The sequence below is a fragment of the Camellia sinensis genome, chromosome 14, assembly GCF_055761805.1.
Source record: "Camellia sinensis isolate YWXY chromosome 14, ASM5576180v1, whole genome shotgun sequence".
NCBI lineage: Eukaryota > Viridiplantae > Streptophyta > Magnoliopsida > Ericales > Theaceae > Camellia > Camellia sinensis.
The window spans coordinates 121,401,795-121,425,972 of NC_138974.1; the positions used below are offsets into that span (position 1 = coordinate 121,401,795).

General features: G+C 32.3%; 1 protein-coding gene across 1 annotated transcript; it reads right to left on the reverse strand.

Moving 5' to 3' along the window:
• Positions 1-1,435: 1,435 nt before the first annotated feature.
• On the reverse strand, positions 1,436-10,077 carry LOC114300838 (phenylacetaldehyde reductase). Its single transcript, XM_082905946.1, has 7 exons — positions 9,862-10,077; positions 7,311-7,480; positions 5,278-5,469; positions 3,310-3,472; positions 3,035-3,221; positions 1,719-1,895; positions 1,436-1,539 (listed from the first exon to the last, which is right to left on the reverse strand). The coding sequence occupies exons 1-6, from the start codon at positions 9,977-9,979 to the stop codon at positions 1,751-1,753; spliced, it is 975 nt and encodes a 324-aa protein (XP_082762072.1). The 5' UTR covers positions 9,980-10,077; the 3' UTR covers positions 1,436-1,539; positions 1,719-1,750.
• Positions 10,078-24,178: the final 14,101 nt, after the last annotated feature.

Below are 24,178 nucleotides of genomic sequence, written 5' to 3' on the forward strand. Positions count from 1 at the left end.
ATAATTTTAATCAGAAGTTGTTAATTTATTTAGTGTAATTGTTGGATTATCGATTTCAGTTACTGAATAGTGTTTGGTAAATAAGTTATGAAATAACTTTTTGATGTGTAAATGTCATTTTTACCCTTGTTAATCGTAAATTGAATTAATTTTTATTTTTTATTATTCACTACTAGTCCACATTTCTCATAAATAAAAAAAATAAAAAATAATCCATGGTCCGTTTGGGTCTTTTTCTATTTTTTTTATAAAAATAAAATAAATCTAAGGGTATAATTGTAAATTAATATGCCCACAACAGAAGTTAATAATTAGAAGTAGGGATGCACAGTTTCTCAGAATCAAATTTTTTGAATTAGAATAAGTTGATAGGATCAGAAACTTTTTAAAATAAATTTAACTAAATAGTTCAAAATAACTTCTGTAAAGCTAGAATCTATAAATTGACAAAAATAAGTCACACCAAATACCCTTTTTAGAGAAAAAAAAATTCTCTACAATTTCAAGATCCAAATACAGTCCAAATACTTATTGCATAAGGTAATGTTAAGCTTATGAAGTATCCATTCAAATCTTAATAATTAAAGCAGGTTCAACTTAGAGTTATGGGATTGATAACATAATTTAGGATTCCCCTCTGCGTGTCCCCTTTAAGGGTGCATACATATGTACTACTATCATAAAATATATAATTTTATTACAAAATTTTATAATATCAATTATAAAATATGTAATATCATCACAAATTTACATAATAAAAAATGTTATAATTAAGTTACAAACTTTTGTAACATTAATCATAAAATTTTAGACATTTTGTTACGTCAATTTGTGACGAAATTATACATTTTGTGATTATTATTATAAAATTTTATGATAAAATTGCATATTTTTTAGTAAGGTGGATACATATACACCCCTAAAAAGATGCACACCATAACATTTTTCCATAATTTAATACAAGACAATTCTAAAAGTCATTCCAGCCAACCACAACAAACACCAAGGATCCTCTAGAGTGAAATTTTCCTAAAATTTCCTAGAGTGCTACATTGTGTGGTTGAGATTTACTGGCAAGTCACATCAGAAAAATTGATGTGACTTGCCAGTAAATCTTAACCACACAATGTAGCACTCTAGGAAACTTGCCAGTAAATCTTAACCACACAGTGTAGCACTCTAGGAAACTTTAGGAAAAAATCACTCTAGAGGATCCTTGCTCCACAACAAAGTATTGCTCACCCCCATTTTTTTAAAAATCATTCACAAAATTATCATGACAAGACATTTTTCAAAAAAAAAAATTATTGGGAAAGTGAAAATATTATTAAAACATGAAATTAAAAACACATGAAAATAAGATACATTAAGAGAGATTCAGAGAGTGCAAACTCCCCTCCCACTGCTACTCACATGACAAACATAAATAAAATCATAAAAGCCAACGCACCAACATTTAATTTTTATTTTATTGTTTCTTTTATTTTAGTTCTATTGACAAGCAAAAATGCCAACACTCTATGGCTCACCATCACATGTTTTTCCAAACAGCAATGCTAGGTATCATGAAAATTTTGTCATGAAAAAAATCATGAAAGTTTTGTGACCCTTGAATTACACTTAGAATAAAGCACCACACACTAATCAAGGTAATCCAAGGATCATAAATTTTCATGATCATTTTCATGACAAAATTTTCATGATCCCTAACTTTTCCCTTTTCCAAAATCTTCCATATAGCTACAATGGATCACATCCCCAAAAATTTCTTCTCTATTAAGCTTTCAACGATTTCCTTGAGGCCCTCCTCGAGGGAAATGAAGTCGGTGCCCAATGTTTTTGCTTTTTCCTTGGATACTTGGTGTAATAGAATATATGGTTTGTCATCCGCAACCCTGTAAAATATATCGACAAAAGGTAAGAAAACAATGATATAACTAATTAGAAATATAATTCATAACAAAAGCCAATTCTAACAGAAAAAAAAATTGGCCAAATTGAAGTTTCATGTGTGAAACTAATCTTTAGAGACACATTCATCAATCGGAAGTATAAATATAAGGGAAAAATGACATTTAGAAGGAATATCAGCAATTATTGTAGAAATACATCAATGAAACATGACAATAATAAAAGAAAAAAAAATCTAATTATAATAATAAATAATAAAAAAAAATAATGGTAAAGAATGACAATAACCTTATGATTTGGAACAATTACCTCCAAAAAAACACTACATGCCACATTTTAAAATTCCTAATTTAAATGAAGTGACAGAAAGCTCTACAAAGTTTTGGCTAGTCTTGCTAAAACAAACCCATTAGACCTGATAAATGAGTTGACTAAGAACCTTAATTTTACCATTATTCAGTAAACTTGATTCAACAAATGAAAAGGACAAGTCTTCTAAAAGCAGAAAGAATTAAGCACTTGTTTGAATGTAGTAGTTATAACCAAAGAAGAGAATAACGGCTAATATTAATCAAGTCTTATCACCGCTCATCATGTCTTAAAAATCATTGAGAGCACCAAAGCATCTTCGGCTTGAATGTCCTCACTGAAAATGATAGAAACCCACAATAACTCTGCTCTCGAGGATTACTTGCTCATTGAAGCTTCACCACATCTACTATATTATTATATTTGTCCCATGAAATGTAAATCACATCATAGTCAAAAAAGAAACAGGAATTATGTGAAAACACATTAAAGACTTTAGTAGATGTAGATGGAACTGCATCTACTAGTATAAAAACAATTGCAACCAGACAAGATGCCAACATAAAATGCTGGCAAAAGACAAAAGAATAGATATGTCGATTGAGGATGTCCTAATACTCCCGTATTTTATGACATGATAAATAGTCTGACTTTAATTGGTAAAAATATAAAGAACATGGATAACATTTCTAGAAGAAGATTTAGCAATGCTTTTTTTCTTTTTCTTTTTTGTGAAATAGAGCTTCAATTCCAAAGGCAATTATTGCTTTACAAAGGTACAATTAAAGTCAACAACAAATCACAGAATGCTTACTTTTTTGGAAGTTGAAAAGAAGGATAAAGCTCATGTAGAATTTTCACAACTTCAGAGAAGTGTGCGACTCTCTCAACCAAACAATATCTTCCGCTGGCTGAAGGAATCTCATATGCTTGAATGTGTGCATTTGCAACATCTTTAACATTAATCCATCCATAGGAAACATTTGGATATGTTTGTGAACCTGCACAACAGAAAAGCAAAGTGAATGGGAAAAAACATTTCAAAGAACGTAGGATGGTAAGCATTTAAAACATTTAAAAAATACTCACCATTTATTAATTCCAAGATAGCAGCAGAACTTGCATTAAGCGTTGGTTGTAACAGAGGACCAATAACCATTGATGGGTTTATTACAACCATGTCAATACATTTCTCTTTTGCGAACTTCCAGGCAGCATCCTCTGCTAGAGTTTTTGAAAGCTGATACCAAAGCTGGTAGCAAATACAGAAAAAGCGCAACGCAAATTATGAACAGCCATAACCGGGATTACTATTATTATTATTTAAAATATGGTGAAAAATTCTGGCTAGGTTTAGTACAAGTTACAACATCTATTAACAAGACTGCAAAAACTGACATGTTTAATGAGTAAAATTATATAGAAACAAAGGTTAGAGGATTTCTTCAATTTCATTGGCGTAGGTCACATGGCCAAGCAAGATATCAAATACAAGGACTATTTAAATTCTTGACAGAAGTGATCTCAATGTTCAAATTTCCAGGTGCAACTACGAGCAATGGACCATACAATCAAAAGATAAGCCGAGGATTTAGCATTCTGTATAGTGTCTTAAGTTTTCAATCCCTCTTCTTTAAGTTTGCCCATCTGTAAGAAGCCAGTTTGGGCTGTACAGACCATTTACAAATCTTATAAATCCAATTGACTATTTAAGAGTTTTTTTACTTTTATTTTTATTTTTTTATTTCCAACTCTAAGTCATATGAGGTGTTATTCCCTAATTAGCCGAACACAGATTAAAATGCTCCAAATTGAGAGATTAAGGCTTTCATAATTGGCCCTACATAATAGAAGATCAGCAATCACCTTATGTACTTCATCCATGACTTTCACTAGGCTATCCTTGCATTTTTTATGGTAAACTGATGAAGTGAACTACATCAATCCCAGGCTAAAATCCACTGTATGTCTATCCTTACAGAACTCTGGTAAGACTAAGACAACTTTGCTTATCAATGTGAGTCTTTTTCTTAAGCTTCCATAACAAGAAGCAAGATTCTTAGATCACAATGACTCCAATTTATATGAATCAATTTCACTTTCCCTCCATATTTCCCTTCAAATCAATATCTTATAAACCAAGGTTGTACGCAATGCATACATTAATGGCTAGAAGTGGTGACAAATAATCGATGAAGTTACTGTAAGGACTGGACAAATTTAAAATTTTAATTACTGTAATAGAGACCCAAAACATCTTAAATAATTATAATAAAGGTCCATATGAAGTTCTTTTACTTCAATTAGAACCTTACTTGGTAAATGCATCTAAGCAATTGATCATTCAAATTTGTGTGCACCAGTACCCAACCCAATCTAAGATTTGAGAGAGAGATTCTCTGGCCCCAATAGATGATATTTCTATGTTTATATTATGGCTCCATTTGGGAACTTGGCTTTTTTTATGAGGTGAAAAAAGTTATTGTGTTCAGGAATAGGTTTTTTAGTTGAAAAGATAATTGTGAGGTGAAAAAAGTGATTAATTGATATGTACAATATGACCCTTTTCTATTGGGATTGAACTTTCGACTTTTTGGTTGATTTTGTGACTTTTTGACTTTTTTACCCCAAACAGAGCTAATTGCAATTTGCACATTACACTAGAAACTGTATTATTCAAAATTGGGAAGGCTTTTGGGGGAAAACATGAATTGCTTTTAGAAGGCTATTTGGGCAACCAAACACTTTTTATTTGGTTCCAGCCAACAGATTTAGAGTAACAAGTAACATTATTATTGAGAGTAACAAGTAACTAATTATGCAAGTAATACTCATTCATTTGTCGATGACAACATTACACTAACATAGTAACTTAAGCATTCATACAAATAAAATAAAACGTAAAGAAAAGGAAAAAGAAAATGGTCATCATCCATTGTTGGTTCTACTGATTGGGGAGCAAGTAGCCTAGGTTTTACTAGTCAAAGATTGAGCCTTCATATGCATGTAAAAGCTAAATAGAAAAAGAACATGATTAACAATTGCACAAATACGTACCTTCTTTTCCTTGCAGAACTCTGGGTCGGAAAACCAAGTCTCATCAGTTATCTCATTAGGAGTTCGAGGCCTACCAATGCATTCAACGGCAGCCATAGACGATGTCAAAACCACTCTTTTGACAGTTGGGCTTTTGGTGCATGATCCAAGAACATTTAGTGTTCCTTTTAATGCTGGATCAATCAATTCTTTCTAAAATGGTGACGAAACAATATGAAAATCAATTGAAATAATAATTACATGATATCAACCATCAGTGTTATGAAGCAAATATAATAAAGCTTTTAATCTGCTATCAGCAAATAGACAAAAGAATACTACCAATGTACATCAATGTTATGAAGATGGCTCTTATAGATCATATACTTGAGATTTGTTTCTGTCACCAAGTGAATGAGTCCACTAGCAAAGAGGACTCTAGATAAATTTGAAATAAAAAGACCACACTCCCTCAAAGATATTTATAAAGCCAAAGTAGATAATGATGTAAACTTCACTTGAAAAATCAAGACCATCACAATTGAGAATGTCTACAAACCAAATAGGAGATGGACAACCTACACGGGTAGCCTACCAGCAAAGGGGTTGGACCCTGGAATGAACTGTAAACCTAGACATCATTGGTTCGACTCTCGCTAGGGTCTCCTTGGCTTAACCAATACTTGGGGTTTGTAGGTGATTGCAGGAATCCAGATTTACTCTGCAAATGTGAGTCCAATGTGGCCCTACCTTGGGGACATTCCTTGTCATAAAAATTAATAAATAAAGAAAAAGTAGGAGATGACTGAAATGACCCATCACTATTTATGACCAAATAAACAAGTATATTAGGGACTATGGTTGCTAAGGCATGCAAATGTGTTGTTGCATCAACCTAAGAAAAATTTATGTGACCGGTGTAATGAATGAATTTTTTTATTTATTTTATTTTTTAATTTTGTATATAACCATGTTTTGAAGAATCTGCCGTCACTTGTGCATGGTCGTATCCCACCTGATGGTAAAGCCACCATACTCTGTGTTAGGACTGATATCTAAATTGAGTCAATTACTTACCAATTTTTTGAACTATTCTTAGTTGGGGCGATAGGTACTCGAGTTGATTTAGCAATGGGAACCAAAAGTTAGTGTCCAAAAATAAATATATTTGACTTATTCTCCCAACTTTATTTACGTCATAGAGCAATGTTTGAGATAAATTTAGCCATTTTTGCTAGTCTGAAGTTTAAAAATAGACTGCATTGCTTTCTAGTAAAGATCCAAATTCATCATGTTTAACATATAAAAAAGCAGAAGTGATTTTATTTTATATTTTTGTTACCCCAATTGGTCAATGGATTAGAGGAGCGTAGGTTTTGATATTCCCTGTTGGCAACAGTAATTTTTTTTTTCTCTTTTTCCGTTTTTCCTTTTTCATCTTTCATTTTTTTGTGGAGAAAACCAATTAGTGTGTTTGGTTTCAGTTTTTTAAATTCAGTTTTTTAAAAATTAAGTTTTTTGTTTTTCGTGTTTTTTTATTTTTAGTGAATATTTTTTAAATTTTAAGTAATTTTTTTTACTTTTTTAGATGCACTTTACTTAGATGTATCTAAATAGTAAAATATTTGTGAAAAAATATTTTAAAAAATTAATAAATACACAAAAATACGAAAATGTACTAAATTTTTGTATTTTTTTATTATATTTTTTTGTATTGAACGTATTTTTTAAAGATTTTTTTCACAAATATTATACTTTTTAAGTGTGTTTATGTTAAGTGTGTCTAAAAATTAAAAAAAAAAATACTTTAAATATTAAAAAATTCATTAAAAACATTAAAATTTGAAAAATACAAAAATAGAATTTCTAAAAACTATTTTCTGAAAACTGGAACCAAACAAGCTGCTAGATTGGTTAGTTGAACAGGTTGAATGAGTTCAGGTTTTGATTTGTCCCACAACATTTTGTAGTCTATCACTGTATCGTGTTGATGTATGGCAGTTTAACAAAAAATAAATAAAATAAAAGAGGAAAAAACACAATATGAAATGAACCTGTGGATCAGAAGTCGTAACAAAACATGGAGATGCTGTATGAAAAACACCGTCGCACCCATTAACCATAGAATCAAAGGAACCTTCTTCCAGTAGATTTCCTTTAAACAAGTGAAGTCTCTCCTTAGCTCCATCAAGTGCAAGTAAGTGTTCCGTCTTCTTTGGATCAGCTGCATTTTATTACCAAGTATTAAATAAATGTGGAAAAACTGGTAATTCAACTAGAATCCATTAAAAGGTGCATTTTCAGGTAGTACAAGACCGAATGGCCAACACATGAGATTAAATTGCAAGTCTCGATTCAATCCTCTAAATTCTACTCGAACAAATTTATATCAATTCATAGATTTTCATGGGAAATTATAGTTTTATAAGCTTCAAAAGGATCACAAATAGTATACTAATTTTGCATATGGTCATAAATAGTTCCAAAAGTATACTATCTATTTCATTATTGGTTCTCAATCTTTAATTTCTTTCAATTACATCCCTAAACTTTACACATTGATTACAATGTAGTCCTTTCCTATAAATGCAGAATGTTGATATCATGCTTAAATCAAGCTTTGAATGCACTATATATGCCAAGTAACATTGATCGAATAATGGATAGAAGATTATGGTTTCATGTAGTATAGAAAAATTGAGGTTTTAGGGAGATTTTCAGGATTAACTCGGCAAATTAAAAGTGCAATAGTCAGAAGATTTTAGGAATTAACTCAACAAATATGAAATTCAATGGACAAAAAATTAACTTATTGTCGCGACATATGAGAGGACTACGTTCCTCATTATGTATGCATTTTAGTTCTTAAAAGTAACTTTGTTATCTTTTTTTATATTCATGTGTCTATTATTCATTTAGACAAAAAAATGAAATAAATTCCTCAGTGTCTTTTAAGTGCTTAATATAAGGCTAATATAAGCATGATCCCAAAATTTTTGGTCCGAAGTTTATGGCATTTACAAGAAGGGACCACATTGAATCAGCGTGTGAAGTGCAGGATGTAATTAAAACAAATTAAAGGTTAGAGACCAAAATGAAATATATAGTATACTTTGGAGATTATTTATGTAATTTACCCTTTGCATATAAGTCCCTATCATTTTTTTTAATTTTTTATTTTCCAAACAGAAGGAAGAACAACTGAAAAGTTCCAACTACAAAACATGGACTTGCGTATGTGTATATAGTGCATGTGTGTGTCTGGGAATTCACATCTCCCTAAGCCCCATACTTATCTAATAGAGTCTGCCTCCTAGTAAAGTCATCCAAGTCGTTGACGTCAAAAGAGTAATAGAGTTTTCAGTTTCAGACGCAATTCAATTAGGGATAATGTTGGTGCAAAACCCTTGTAACGTCCTGGGTTTAGAATGGTCGTTGCTCCTTCCAAATCACGAGATCAAGACAACAGCAACAAAAATCCTTAGGCGATTTAAGTAAGAATTCTGACTTCTAAATTTTAAATTTTAATTTCAGAAAAAGAGTCCGATTTCACTTCATCAGTACTTTATAAAGACGATTTATTTGAAATCAAGTATGAAAGATTTTTACTACAATCAATCTATCAATTAGGATACAATTGTTAAAACAACCAACTCAAAACTAATTAGCATGAGTGGAGTGACCTTTACATTATATTAACCAATCTTCAATGACTTAGATTGGCAATGTGGGATTAAGTAACACTCCCCCTCATGTGCAACACTGGTAGCACATAGACGTGATTGAGAGGTCCGATTGAAAGATGGATCGAATGAGAGAAATAGACTTGGGCAGAGACTTGAAGCACAAAAGATGAGAGACTACTCAAATCCCAACTCTGATACCATATTAAAACATCCAATTCAAAATCAATTAGCAATGAGTGGAGAGGCCCATTAACACAATCTATGGTGGGTTCTGAAGCTTGATTGGTGATGACGCATTTAACATTTAAAATTATTAGAACAATAAAATTATTTAGAACAATAAAATTATTAGATAGTATTGGAGTATCATTTAACATTGCTTATGTGGCAGTCCTAGCCAATGGAAAACCACACCGTACACTAAGTGTGTCATCCTATGTCTCTCAATTACCTAACAAAGGTGAGTCATCGTAAGATTTTTTGCTATGCTGTTGATTTAGATCATAACCAAGGTCTAAAATATTGAAAAAAATCAATGATTCACAACCATTGATGAATGACTATCATGTAAGCAATGTCACACAGTAGTCTTCGCAAATATCCATTATTTACTTGTGTAGGGATTTATCATTACAACTGAAAGTAAAGAATCAATGTGAAATTTTAGTGAAAGTACAAGATAGAGATATTAAGTAGAATTTACAAAAAGTTATATAATGCAGCAGCCAAAAATTCCAGTACCAATAAACTGGTATAATCGAAATGAAAGATTGAGGTGCATAGAAAGTGTTAGAATGATCTATTTTCAACAAAATGGAGATAACTAAAAGTGACCACTACAAGAACTAAAGATGATAACCCAATATTGAAAATAACAGAGAGAGAGAGAGAGAGAGAGAGAGAGAGAGAGAGAACTGACAAGGGTCGCGAACAGAGGCACGGACAGTGTAGCCACGTTGGAGCAACAACTTAACCAGCCATGAAGCTATGAACCCTGACCCTCCTGTCACGCACACTGTCTTCCCTTGCCCGCTCATTCTCTCTCTCTCTAGTTCTCTCTCCGTGTCTCTGTCAGAAAGTGACAATTGAATTTGGTTAATGGCTCCACTGCTTCCTCTCTCAGATATTACTTGTGCGCCATTTATATATACATTTTTATTTATTGATACTATTACTTGTGTTGTATTGTATGTCATTGATTGCGTTGCGTTTTGTGGTGTTATTGACTCTTTTTGTTTTCTATCATTATTACTTGGGTTGTATTGTATGTCATTGATTGCGTTGCGTTTGATTGTGTTATTGACTCTTTTTGTTTTCTATCTTTTTTTTTTTTTTTTTTTATTTGTTTCATTTCAAGTCAAAAACGGCGGGGTGGCGGGGTGGTTTTGTGGTTTGTTCAAAAAAATAAAATTAAATAAGGGTTTATTATACTTTTACCTCTTTAAATAATTGTCAAATTATTTATTTCGTATTTGAACTATCAATTGAATTTATTCTATCCTTAAAATATATAAATTAAAATATTTTTAATTTCTACATATATTAAAATTTTAAAATATTTAATTCAAACTTATTTAGTCATTAAAAAAATTACAAAAAATAAAATATAAACCCATAAGTATCATAAATTAATAAAAGACACTACCTAATAAAATTTTATTACAAAAAAATCTTACTTTTTTATTTATTTGTTTTTTAAAATGTGTTTTATATCGTTGTATATTTAGGGTTCGTTTGGGAAGAACTTTTTCAGGCTTTTTTGGCTATTTTAGCCACAAAAAACAAAATAGGCTATTTTAGCCACAAAAAACAAAACATCACATCCAACCCATAATCATTATATTCTTCTCTCACAAAAAAAGTCAAAAAACCAAAAAGTCAAAAAGCCCTTCCCAAACCAAGCTTTTTAGCCCAGGCTAAAATAACCAAAAAAGCTAAAAAGCTAAAAAGTCAACCCACTTCCCAAACGAAGGCTTAAATTAGTATTAGAGTTTGATTTCTTAATCTTGCCAATAAAATTATAATAATTATTCGATATATTGAATAAGTGGAATTAGATAATTTAAATAATAACACTTTGCTACAAGTAATAATAAAACAAAATAATATATTAATTAAATTACGAAAAGAACTTAAAAATAATAAATTATAAATGAAATCTGACATATTATAAAGGCAAGTAGTAGAAGATAAGTAAAAAACATACTTTGAATTACCATTATGCCTCTAAAGGAAATTCACTATAATAACTGACGTTCACTTTTTAAAGACAATAAAAATTTAAAAATTTTTTAAAATAAAATTTTAAATAGGTAGGATCTTTCATTAATCTATAATACTTATGAGTTTGTAATTTATTTTTGTAATCCTTATTAGGACTAAATAGATTTGAATCAATTACTTTGGAAATTTAATAGATTCAATTGATAGTTTAGAAACTAAATTGATTTTGATTCATATACTACAGAAGCTTAATAAATTCAATCAATAGTTTATAAACTAAATAGATAATTTAACAATAATTTAAGGATATTACTATAATAATAGTAATTATTGAGACCCCCACCTTCACAAAATTTTCACAAATCTAAACCATTTAAAAGTGTGGACATTATCCCCAACGGGGTCCAAACATTTTTGCTATAATAAACCCATAGAGCAATTCTAAGGACACAAGGAAATGACTTAAGGAATGACATAAAATAATTCTACGGACACAAGGAAATGACACAAGGAATGACAAGGGAAAGCACTCACTTTTTATTATTATAATATTCTTATGAAAGAAATTATAATTATATTATTTTAAATTAAGATTTTAAATACTAATTATTTATAAAATTATTATTCTCTCTGTTCTAAAATATTAATCCTTAATTTTATTTTTTATTGTTCCAAAATATTAATTTTTTTAAAAAATTAAAGAATAAAACAATATAAATTTATTATTTCGTTTATCATGGTATTAATTTTAAAGCTTTTCTTTTACATGTTCACCTTATTTTTTGTTCGCTGTACATATTTTTCAAATATTTTAATGAGTAGATAGAAAGCGTAGTCTCTCACTCTTAGGCTGCATTTGGTTCATGAATTTGGAAAAAGATTTAGAAAGGAGAAGCAAAAAGTATGTAAAATATGAATTAGACATAAATGCATTTCACTTACGTTTCATACAACTTTTCCATTTTTCTTTTCAAATTCATCGTCAAATCTATGAACCAAATACAATCTTAATAAATATTACTTTGTTTATATCACTATTCTCAAACATTTAAAAAATTAAAATCAAGAGATAAAGTATTTATGAAAATGCGAAACAAATTTTTATTAAGTACTTTGAGATTATATTCAAGTAAAGGGTTGTTTTCACAGCATAATATTGTGACAACATTGTCCCCAATTCCAGTAAGTAAAAGCCTTTTTAGTACAATTTTTAACAAGTTAGAAGTTAACAATTAGAAAACAGCCGTTGGACATATTTCTTGTTTTTAACAAGTAGTTTTTTTTTCCCCTTCAATTTATTCAAATTATTTTTTCCTTATAAATTAAAATATAGGTATTTTTTTTTTTTGGAAGATGGAAATCAAATCATAGGCTGTGATGATGGATCTGATCAAGGATAAAAATATAAGTTATACCAAATACTTTTACGCATTTTCAAAATAAAAAGAAAAACAAAAAAAAAATTATAAATAATTTTATATGCTGTACTAAATGAACCTATAAATTTTGTTTTCAAGAAAGAAAAATCTTTAGAAAAAATAAAAATAAAAATAAAAATCAGAGTTTGACTCTTATAACAAAATAAATCTTGAGCTTTTAATTTGATCAACTTAAACTCTAATTGTTTGATTTATTTTTAATCTAAACCATCATCTCATTTCTATTAAGTAAAACCAATGCGAAAATGACATCTCAGTCATAAAATTCAATATAAGTTCATATAAAATGTCTAAAATATCATTTTTTATTGAGTTTAATGGCTAAAATATTCATTTTTTTTGTTAATTTTACTTAACAGAAATGAATTGATGGTTTAAATTAAAAACAAACAAAAAATTTAGAATTTAAATTAACAAAATTAAAAGCTCATAATTTATTTTGTTAAGAAAGTCTATGAGATTTTTTTTTTTTTTTTTTTTTTTTTACAATTTTCCAAAAAATCTAACCACATCTCTTCCTCTACCCAATTCTAAAAAATACTTTTCTTGACCATGCTCAAGAAAAAAAGAATGAAAAATCTAACTACTAACTCTTCCTCTATCCAATACAAAACAACACTTTTCTTGATCATGCTAGTTCCTCTACGCGTCTATTTCATTAGTTTTCTTTTTTTTTTTTGGTCAGCAAAACAAATCTTTATTGATGAAAAAACATAGTGCATGCAAAATTACATCACCAAAGAAGGGAAGTGCAAAAAGTATCATAACAAACCTTAACAATTCCAACTAGGTTGACACTGCAAAGAAAGCATCATTAGTTTTGTTAAGGTTGTTTGGTTGGAAAATTTGATAAAAAAAATAATAATAAAAAGAGAAAAAGAAATGCAATCTCATTTTTTGTTTGATTATAATAGAAAACACAAGGGAAAAGGAAGTGAGGGAAAAATGGAATCTTGCTTTTTGTTTTTCGAGTTCACTTAGGCCATCTCTTTCTCTATTTTCGAACTCAATCAAACAGAACTTGAAATTCCAATCCTATCAAATTTTGCTCATTTTCTTTTGTATTCATTCTCTTTTTTATCATGTTCATTGAGACTGTTAGGTTTTTTTCTTGGCAATCCCGTTTGACAAAACTCCTTTAAGTTGTATTTGTTTTCACACTTTTTATTTCAGTGAGGCTATGAGTGTTTAGATGCGAATCCAACCCGAATTGTGCCTTGCAGAGAAGTTTGTGATGTTAATGCTTTCAAGATTGCCACATTGCTGATTATGACAGGGGTCGAGTTGTCCGGTCAACTCGCGCCCGAAGCAAAATGCAAAATTGCATTCAAAGTTGGCTGTTCGCCCTTGCTCACTCGAGCGAAGAAGTCCTCGCTCGACCAAAGGATTGCGTCTATACAAAAACCTGAAAGAGCTCATTGTTCGCTTGAGCGAAGGGTTCGTGGCTCGAGCGAAGGCACTAGTGGAAATCACGCGAGTTAAGATTCTCGCTCGAGTGAGAGAAGCTTCGCTCGAGCGAGCTTCAAAATCTGGATTTCTATAAGGAATTGGTTTTCTTGCAAAACTAGGATTACTTTGGATTTCTGTAAGTAGTTGGTTTTCTCCCAAAACTTTACTTACTTCTCCAGATCTTCTTTTTGGGTTCTAGGGTTTATATTTGGAGATATTTTGCTAGTTTTCTTTGATGTTTTGATTGAGTATTCAACTCATGGTTTAAAGAGTATACATCAAAGGATTGTTTGTTTGTTCTACACAAAAGAGAGAGTTGTTCTTTGGTGGATTCTGAAGAATTCGAGCCTGAAGCTTTGGTGGATTCCGGAGTGGTTCATTGTCAAGACAATTCTAAGGTGAAGATGGGGTTGGAAGAGGCACATAAAGGTTGGTTTTCAGGCGTGGATTCGCTAGGTAATTGAGAGTATACCTGTGTAATTCCTTTATATCTTCTTAGTGGATTGTTTTGTGGTTGTTGCCCGTGGTTTTTTATCATAACTGGAGGTGCTCCAATTGTGGTTTTTCCATGTTAAAATCGTTGTGTCAATTTGTCTTGATTGTTTGATTGAGATTGTTATATACTGCTTAAAATTGTTACATAATCATAAATCAACATCTAGGGGATTTCTAGATTTTTCAATTGGTATCAGAGCAGGTCGTTCTATTTTTTTAAAAAAATATATCTTTTAGAACGAGATCTTGTTTGATTTATGATAATGGATTCAATTCGTGAGGAAAATTCTATGGTTCGACCACCCCTACTTGACGGATCCAATTATTCTTTTTGAAAAGCTCGGATGAGATCGTTTTTGAAATCTATAGATGAAAAAGTTTGGCAATCTGTCATGAATGGGTGGACCGAATCAACAATTACCATTGATGGAGTAACTTTCCCAAAACCAATTGAAAGGTGGGACACAATTGATTACCAAAATAGTAGCTGAAATAGTAAAGCTATCAATTCTCTCTTTTGCGCTGTCACACCTGAAGAGTTTAGTCGAATTTGCAATTGTGAGGTTGTAAAAGAGGCTTGGGATATCTTACAAACTATTCATGAGGGCACTCATTCTGTTAAACGCTCAAAACTTCAAAGGCTCACGTCTAGTTTCGAAAACCTTTCAATGAAAGATAATGAGACATTTGATGAATTTTATGCGAAGTTGAGTGACATTGTAAATTTTAGCTTCAATTTAGGTGAAAAAATACCAGAATCCAAAGTTGTGGGAAAAATTTTGAGATCCTTGCCCGATTGGTTCCAACCAAAAGTTATGGTTATTGAAGAGGCTCAAGATGTTGACAACCTTAAGTTGGATCAATTGGTTGGAAATCTCCAAACTTATGAGGCACATAGGAATTTCAAAAGAAACAAAAAGATATTGCTTTTAGTAGTGCTCATAGAGTTGGAGAGGATTCTGATGAGGATTGTGAGATAGATTCCAAGATTACTGCTGCTTTTGTTAAACGATTTAAAAAATCTTTTTTAAAAAAGAATCCTAATCTTTTGGAATCTACTCATACCCATAAATCTAAAGGCAAAGATAAACTTAAAATTAATTCTATAGCCAAGAAGGAGAAAGAAAGATCCAAGGGAACTTTGAAAGAGTCCAATGCTATGAATGCCAAGGATTTGGCCACTTTGCTCAAGAATGCCCTACTTGGTTGAGGAAGAAGAAAGCCCTTGCTACCATTTGGGATGATGAATCAAAATCTGATAAAGATGAAAGTGACAATGAAGATCAAGGTGAAAAGGGACATAAACAATTCCTTGCTTTCATGGCGGCTTCTGAAACTGAAGGACGAACAGAGTATCCGAAGAGGCCGGTTGAGAATGTCACTGATGATGAATCCTCAGGAAGTGATGATGAAAAGCTTGAGCAAGCTTATGAAAAATTGTTTAAGGAATCTCTTAACTTATCCAAATTGAATGACAAACTCACTATGAAACTCAAAGCATGTGAAAGTGAGAATGTCAAATTAAAGAAAAAGATTTCTGAGGCTAGGAATGATGCCCTTAAGATTTCTAATGATTGACAAGCTCTTTGAGCAAAACTCTTGACTTGTGAGACAGAGAGGAATGAGCCATAGCAAATCTATGCAACATATGAAGAAAAGATTGAAACTCTCGAGATGTCTCAACTTGCCTTGGAAGAACTAATCATCAAGAAAGAGGAAGAACTCAAGTGTGCTATGGCTACCATTGGTCTTTGGAACAAAGGATCAAAGACTTTGGACAATATCATTGGGTCTCAACAAATTTATTCTGACAAGAGTGGCATTGGGTTTGGTGGTAAGAAAGAGCAAAAACAGAGTGCTTCCTCATCTCATGATACAAGAACTCAAGGAAAGGGGGAACAAAAAATTCAACATAAGGATGAACTTTTCAAACTTCCTAGAGTGGGTAAGGTAAAAGAAAAGAAGGTACACCCTGTACACCCTGTTTTTATTTGTCATCATTGTGGTATGCATGGTCATATTCACCCTTATTATTATAAGTTGCATGGGAGAGTGTATTTGCCTAGACCTAAAAATAGGATGTTGGAAACCAAGTCGAGACGGGTTCCCATTGAAAGAAAAGGGAACCATAATGTCAAGACACCACCCAAGAACCGCAATTCTCACAACTTTGTTCGTACTAAAGCAGTTTGGGTGAGAAAACTTGACTTGTGTTAATTTGTTTTGTCGTTTTAGTTTTTGGATTTTTGTGTGTGTGTGTGTGTGTGTGTGTGTTTTTTCATTACATGTGTGCTTGTTCATTTTTTTGTCTTGCTTTATTTTTGAAAATAAAAAAATTCCAAAAAGATTTTCTTAGTATGGTTTTGCAAGCTTGAAATTTTTGAGTAGTCCTTGGTGCATATTGGAATTGATGAGAATATCCATTACATGTTAATATATGTGTGCTTTCTGTGGTCATTACTCGTTTTGGAGTGTGTGTTTTTTGATTAGTATGTCTCATTCTATACACACTCTTGGATTAGCAAATTTTGGAGTCTTCCGCCTTAGTGATTATTTTTTCTCTATGGACTTCTATCATTGATCTTTTGCATTTCTAGAGGAACTGACCTATACTAGCATATCATGGGTGATGTTGGGTCTCTTAACCATCTTCCATCTTTTTGCATCTCCACGGCTTTTCTCTCTATTCTTTGTAGTCCAGCCATGAGGAAAAGGCTACCTCAGAGTCACCAACCAGGTCATCCTTATTATATCCATGCTTCTCTAGTTCGGTTTCCATACTCTTGAGCATGTCAGCCGCCAATGAGTGTGCAAAAGATAGGAAAAAATGTGCAAAAGAAAGAAACAAACAAAAAAAAGGATATGCAAAAGAAAGAAAAGAAAAAGATGTAAAAAAAAAAAAAAGAGAGGAAAAAATAAAGGATTTATTGATTGAGAGGGAGCCTCCGCCTTTACTCACCAAATACCCCTTGATTCCTAGTGGCTTGACTTTCTTTTGTTGTGCTTAGATTCTCTTATCGGAGGTCCAACTTTCAGATCACTACTGGGATTGAATCTAGTGTTGGTCGAACTCCAAGAGTCACACACACACTTTTCTCATGGGATCTATGTTTTTCACATAATGCATCACTTTCTTTTATGAGGAATCTTCTATAGACTGTGCATATTGTGTTTTCAAGTAATTGTGTTTCTTGGATAATCTTGTGTGTTCTAAGGTACAAATCTGAGACTTCTTGCTTGCGCCATATTTTTTTTGTCATTTTCTTCTTGATTCGTTGTTTTCAGTGTTTGTGGTTGTTTTTAGTGAGGAGGAGTTTGGTTTTTCATTGCAAGAGTTTGTTAGCATAAACACTTTGATTTGTTTAGTAAGGGAGATTGGCTATAGTTGTTTTGCATGTTGCTATGCACTGTTTGCTAATTATTTCCTTCTTGCATGTTCCTGGTATTTACATCGTCATATCATTGTTTGTGTGGTTTATGATCTTGCTTTTGTTGTTTGAGAGTTGTTTTTCATGAGTCTTAGTTTTCATCTATTCATGTTTTTCATCTCATGCTTCAAAATAATCTTGTCATATGTTTATTGCTTTTTCATATACTCTTGTGGGACTAATAGTTGTTTTGGAGATTGTGGCACTAATAGTTGTTTTGCAGATCATGACCTTGAGAAAGAAGTTTGTTTTTATTGACTTTAAGGGTTGGGGTGTTTAGGATTTTATTTGTTAGGTGTGTTTTGTCACGGCATTGCCAAAGGGAGAGATTGTTAGGTTTTTATTCTTGGTAACCCTGTTTGACAAAATTCCTTTAAGTTACATTTGTTTTCACACTTTTTATTTCAGTGAGGCTATGAGTGTTTAGATGCGAATCCAACCCGAATTGTGCCTTGCAGAGAAGTTTGTGATGTTAATGCTTTCAAGATTACCACTTCGCTGATTATGACGGGGGTCGAGCTGCCCGGTCAGCTCGCGCCCGAAGCAAAATGTAAAATTGCATTCAAAGTTGGCTGTCTGCCCTTGCTCGCTTGAGCGAAGAAGTCCTCGCTCGAGCAAAGGATTGCGTCTATACAAAAACCTGAAAGAGCTCATTGTTCGCTCGAGCGAAGGCACTAGTGGAAATCACACGAGTTAAGGTTCTCGCTCGAGTGAGAGAAGCTTCGCTCGAGCGAGCTTCAAAATCCGGATTTCTATAAGGAATTAGTTTTCTTGCAAAACTAGGATTACTTTGGATTTCTATAAGTAGTTGGTTTTCTCCCAAAACTTTACTTACTTCTCCAGATCTTCTTTTTGGGTTCTAGGGTTTATATCTGGAGATATTTTGCTAGTTTTCTTTGATGTTTTGATTGAGTATTCAACTCATGGTTTAAAGAGTATACATCAAAGGATTGTTTGTTTGTTCTACACAAACGAGAGAGTTGTTCTTCGGTGGATTCTGAAGAATTCGAGCCTGAAGCTTTGGTGGATTCCGGAGTGGCTCATCATCACGACAATTTCGAGGTGAAGACGGGGTTGGAAGAGGCACATAGAGGTTGGTTCAATTCGGGCGTGGATTCGCTAGGTAATTGAGAGTATTCTTGTGTAATTCCTTTATATCTTCTTAGTGGATTGTTTTGTGGCTGTTGCTCGTGATTTTTTTATCATAACTGGAGGTGCTCCAATTGTGATTTTTTCACGTTAAAATCGTTGTGTCGATTTGTCTTGATTGTTTGATTGGGATTGTTATATACTGCTTAAAATTGAGACATAATCACAAATCAACATCTAGGGGATTTCTAGATTTTTCAGAGACATTGTTGGCCCTTCTGTGTGCAAGTTTATTGTGATTTGTTTTTCTAATAAAAGTGTTCCTGATAATGTCAAGTACATCCTGATTACCCTTATTCCTAAATTGGACAACCCTGAATCCATTCAACAAATTAGGCCCATTAGCTTTTGTAATGTTCTTTTTAAACCAATTTAGGCCCATTCACCAAGCTTAACCGCAATTTTCTTTGGGATGACACTAAAAATAGAAAGAAAGTCCACCTTGTGAACTGGGAGATTGTATGCAAAAGTAAGAAAATGGGAGGGCTTGGCCTAAGAAAAGCCAAAGCCCTATGCACTCGTTTGGGAAGAAGGGTTGGGTTGGGTTGGGTTGGGTTGGGTTGGATTTAAGGTTATTTTAGCCACAAAAAGACAAAATAAGCTTTTTAGCCCAATAAGACAAAACATTACATCCAACCCATAATCATTTCATTTTTTATTTCACAAAAGTCAAAAAAGCCAAAAAGCCTATCACAAATGAGGTTAGCCCCAGGCTAAAATAACAAAAAATTCAAAAAGCCAATCCACTTCCCAAACAAACTCTAAGATATGGCTCTTTTGTCGAAGTTTGGTTAGAAAATCATGAACAATGAGGATTGCCTTTGGGTTAAAGTCCTGAAGGAAAAGTACCTTTCTAAAAGTGATTTACTTAATTATTCCTCTAAAAGAAAGCCCTCACATTTGGAGGGGCATTCTCAAAATTGGAGATATTCCGAGAAAGGTATTAAATGGTGTGTTGGTGTTGGTGATGGTTCTAGCATTTCTATTTGGCATGATTGGTGGTGTGGTGAAGAGGCCTTAGCTTCATCATACCCTAATCACCACCTTATGAATTCTGATATAGTGGATAAACTTACGGATGATGAGGTCAATTGGGATATGAACTATTTAAGTTCTCAAATCCCCAGTGCTGCCCTTGGTTGTGTGCTTAAAGTCATGTTACCTTGCTTTGTTACCTTCCCTGACACCCCTCATTGGAAGGCGTCCATAGGGGGATGTTTTTCTATTGTGGCTGCTAATAGGTCATTTCCATACCAAAAATAAATCCTTACTAAGACCTTAATTCAACAGAATAGTGGTTTAGTTTGGGTATCGATCCACATAGACTAAAAGACTAAGTTGTTTAAATATTATAAAAATCAATTCTTAATTAATTCAAATCAGATGAATATTTTGATTTTATTATAAAATTAATTGAAAATAATTATTAAACAATAAGAAGATTTAGGTGGAATTGAAGTAGAAAATAGTTTGGGGTTTCGTTCCACCTCTAATCTCATAGCAACTAATTAGTATATTGAATTCTAGTAAATCAATGATTCGGATAATAGTGATGTATCATGGGTACAAGCCCTTATATCATCGTCAAGAGAATGAGCATAATCAAATCACAAGCACAAACTCGTCTTCCTTAAGTATGACTCGTCTCACGCTTTGTATATACAAACGAATAAAACACTTGTATAACAATATATTCTTAATTACAGAAATTGAATACATTCATTAGATGAAAACTTTACTTGAATAAAAAATCTTTGAAAGTTATACAATGATTATCCAAAGCAAATCAAAACCAAAGTCACAATACAATTATACAAATTACTTGAATAGTGCTTCATCTCAATCCCGAATAAAAAGATTAGCTGCTCATGATTGAGATGGAAAACCTCTTCTCTTTACGTCTCTCCACTTTTCTCTAGAATCCTCAATTACCCTAATGATCAATAGGCTTTTGTATTTATAGACATAGGACGCATTTAAATAATACCAAAGAGGCTAGAATTCTCCAAAATAAAGGAAAATTAGGATAGAATTATTCCCAGATTTTTTTACTCATCTTGCAGACCCATTTTGACCTAGTAAATGTCAGAATTGGGGAATTCCTATTTCACAAAAAATTGTAACCCTTTAAGTTAGCTTTCCAATGCCTCTTGATTCACTATTAAATGAGAGAGATATGCCCAAAATATTGAATATTGTACATAGTGACTATTCTAGCGAGATTGCATCAAATCTACCTTTTATTTCTTCAAACTTCATGGGTTGGGCTTTTCTTGCTTGATTAAAATTATTTAGATTCTTCTAGGTCTTCAGAGTTGAGTTGGAGGTTGGTCTTGGGTTTCAAATATGAAATTAAGTCCAATTTCTACTCATAAGCTTGAGTGACCTGCACAAGCACTAACATATTAAAATTATCAAGTAACGATGATTAAATGTGTACATTTCGACAACTATTAGTTGCTTGTAAAATTGCCTCCAATCAGGTGGTTGGTAGTATGGGCTTGGAGTGGGTTTAGAAACTAAAACTCCCACAAAAAACTCAAAAATTTCCTTCAGCTGATCTTTCTAAGAAAGCTTTTAACCAATGATCTGAGAGTGAAAAGGGGGTTGATGGCCAATGTTTCTTGTCCTAGGTGTGGTATTCACACCAAAGACATGAAGCACTTCGTGGATGTGATATCACCAAAGCTGTTTGGGTCAATGTGGGCTATCATTGGTATTCGAAGGACAATCAGTTGCACCTCAATACTCGGCTTAAAAAGAATTTGAAACCTCATTCACAAAATGATCCACTCTGTAATATTGTTTTTGTTGTCTCTCTCTAGCAAATTTGAAAGGATAAGAATAAAAAAGTTTTTGAAAATTCTGATCCTATTTTGCAAAAAAAAAAAAAACCTTATCCTTCATACATAATTATGCTAGTGAGATCCAACAGGCTTTTCTCATGTCTGTTACCTCGACCAATCACTCATCTAAACTAATTAAATGGCTTCCTTCTTCTGCAGGGGAAATCAAACTCAACACGGACGGATGTGCATGAGGAGACCCAGGGGAAGGAGGCTTTAAAGGGGTCTTTAGAGATGAAAAATATGGTTTCTTTGGAAAGCTAGAGAAGTGCTATAGCCTTGAAGCTAAAATGTGGGGCATTTACCGAGGCCTCACAATTTGAGATAGATTCTACAATGGCTGAAGAATTGCTCACTGAGGGTCCAACAATTGTTGGCAACATTTGTCTACCATTGATAGGACTCAACATGTTCTCATAAATTGTCAAGTAAGTTTCCTCTTTATAGTACTGATGCACATACTTTTCTGGTTTTTCACCCATATAGTTTGCAGCAGCAACAACATGAGCACAAGGAATGCCTGACAGATCCCATTTCCTACATCCACAATTCTATTTTTTACATCCACCTTATATTGCTCACCATATGGGCTAACAACTTCAAATAGGAAACCCCTATTCCATCTAGGAATCCAGCTAGTTGCGTTCAGCTTTACCTTCTCCAAAATATGTTGAATCTTAGGACATATGGGGCCTTTGTTGTACCTTTTCATTGTTTCCTTTCTTTTTCAAACTATTTCCATCAACAAAACTCTTAACTTCTCCAACATGCTGACCATAGGTTTATCCTTAGCTTGCAATATGCTTGAATTGAAACATTAACATAGATTATTCAACAAAATGTCACACTTTAGGAAACTGTTGAAGTGACTCATACTTCAATGGATTGGTGGTCTTTCAGCCAACCAATTGTATGTTACACAATCAACACCTTTGATTTCTTCCATAACTTTGGTGAATACAACAACAGTGCTTGCCCTAGTAGCCTTCATAACAAATCTTTCAAGACCTTGCCCTTATGTTTACCCTTGAAATTTTTACACAAATCACTACAACAAATTATACTTTTGCCGATTAAATTTTTAGTCCCTAAAAGTCATATTTTTGTCGCCAAAACGTTTTGCCAACTGAACTTTTTGGTCCCCAGCTTTGTCATTGGACGATTGTCGGGAAACGTATTGACGACTAAAAAATATTTGGTCGCTGAAAGTCTTCAATGGGCGACTAATTTTTTAGTTGCCAAAAGTTTTCAACTATTGACTAAAAATTGTTTAGTCACTGAAAGTCTTCAATTGGCGACTAATATTTTATTCGCCAAAAGTTCATAATAAATTTAACATTATGTTTTCAGTAAGGGCGACCAAACTTTTAGTCGCTATTTTTTTTTAATTTTTTTTTCATCTTATTTCTTTTAACTACTAAATGGTTTAGTCGCCTAAAGTCTAGTTTTTTTGTTTAGCTACTAAAATTTTAGTCGCCTATCATATAACTTTTTTGTTTTGGCCAATAAATATTTTGTCACCAAAAGTGTTTTTTCTTTCTTTTGTTTGTTTGTTTGTTTGTCTTCTTTTTTTTTTTTTTTTTTTTGCTACTAAATCATTAGTCGCCTAAAGTTTTTTTTTTTTTTTTTTTTTTTTTTTTTTTTTTTTTATGTCTACTAAATATTTAGTCGTCAAAAGATTTGTTTCCATTTAATTCATTTTTTAGCTACTAGCTATTTAGTTGCAAAAAATATTTACTCCATTTTTGGCGACCAATTGTTTAGTCACCAAAAACATCATTTTATGTTTTATTTATTTATTTATAATTAATTTGTCCACTACTGGTATGTATACCATGCATCCTGTAATAGGTATATAAACAAAACAATACATATATATTATCACCCTTTCCACAATCTATATCTATTTCACTTACAACCATCCAAACAAAAGAATAACTTTTAATGCCAACACTGCATATAAACTAAGTATATTTCAACTTGAAATAATAATTTTATACAAAATAAATAATCATACGAGCTACCGGTGACATCTATACACCAGCTATATATAAAATCAGAAGACTTCAAAAATTCACTAGAATAAATCAACCTCAACAAGAGCAATCATAGTTGTAGCCATCATTATAAAATCATCCGTAGCGTTTATAGTGGGAGTCCCCCATTGCCATAGATATGGAAACCTTATCCTGCATGTTGAGAAGTAA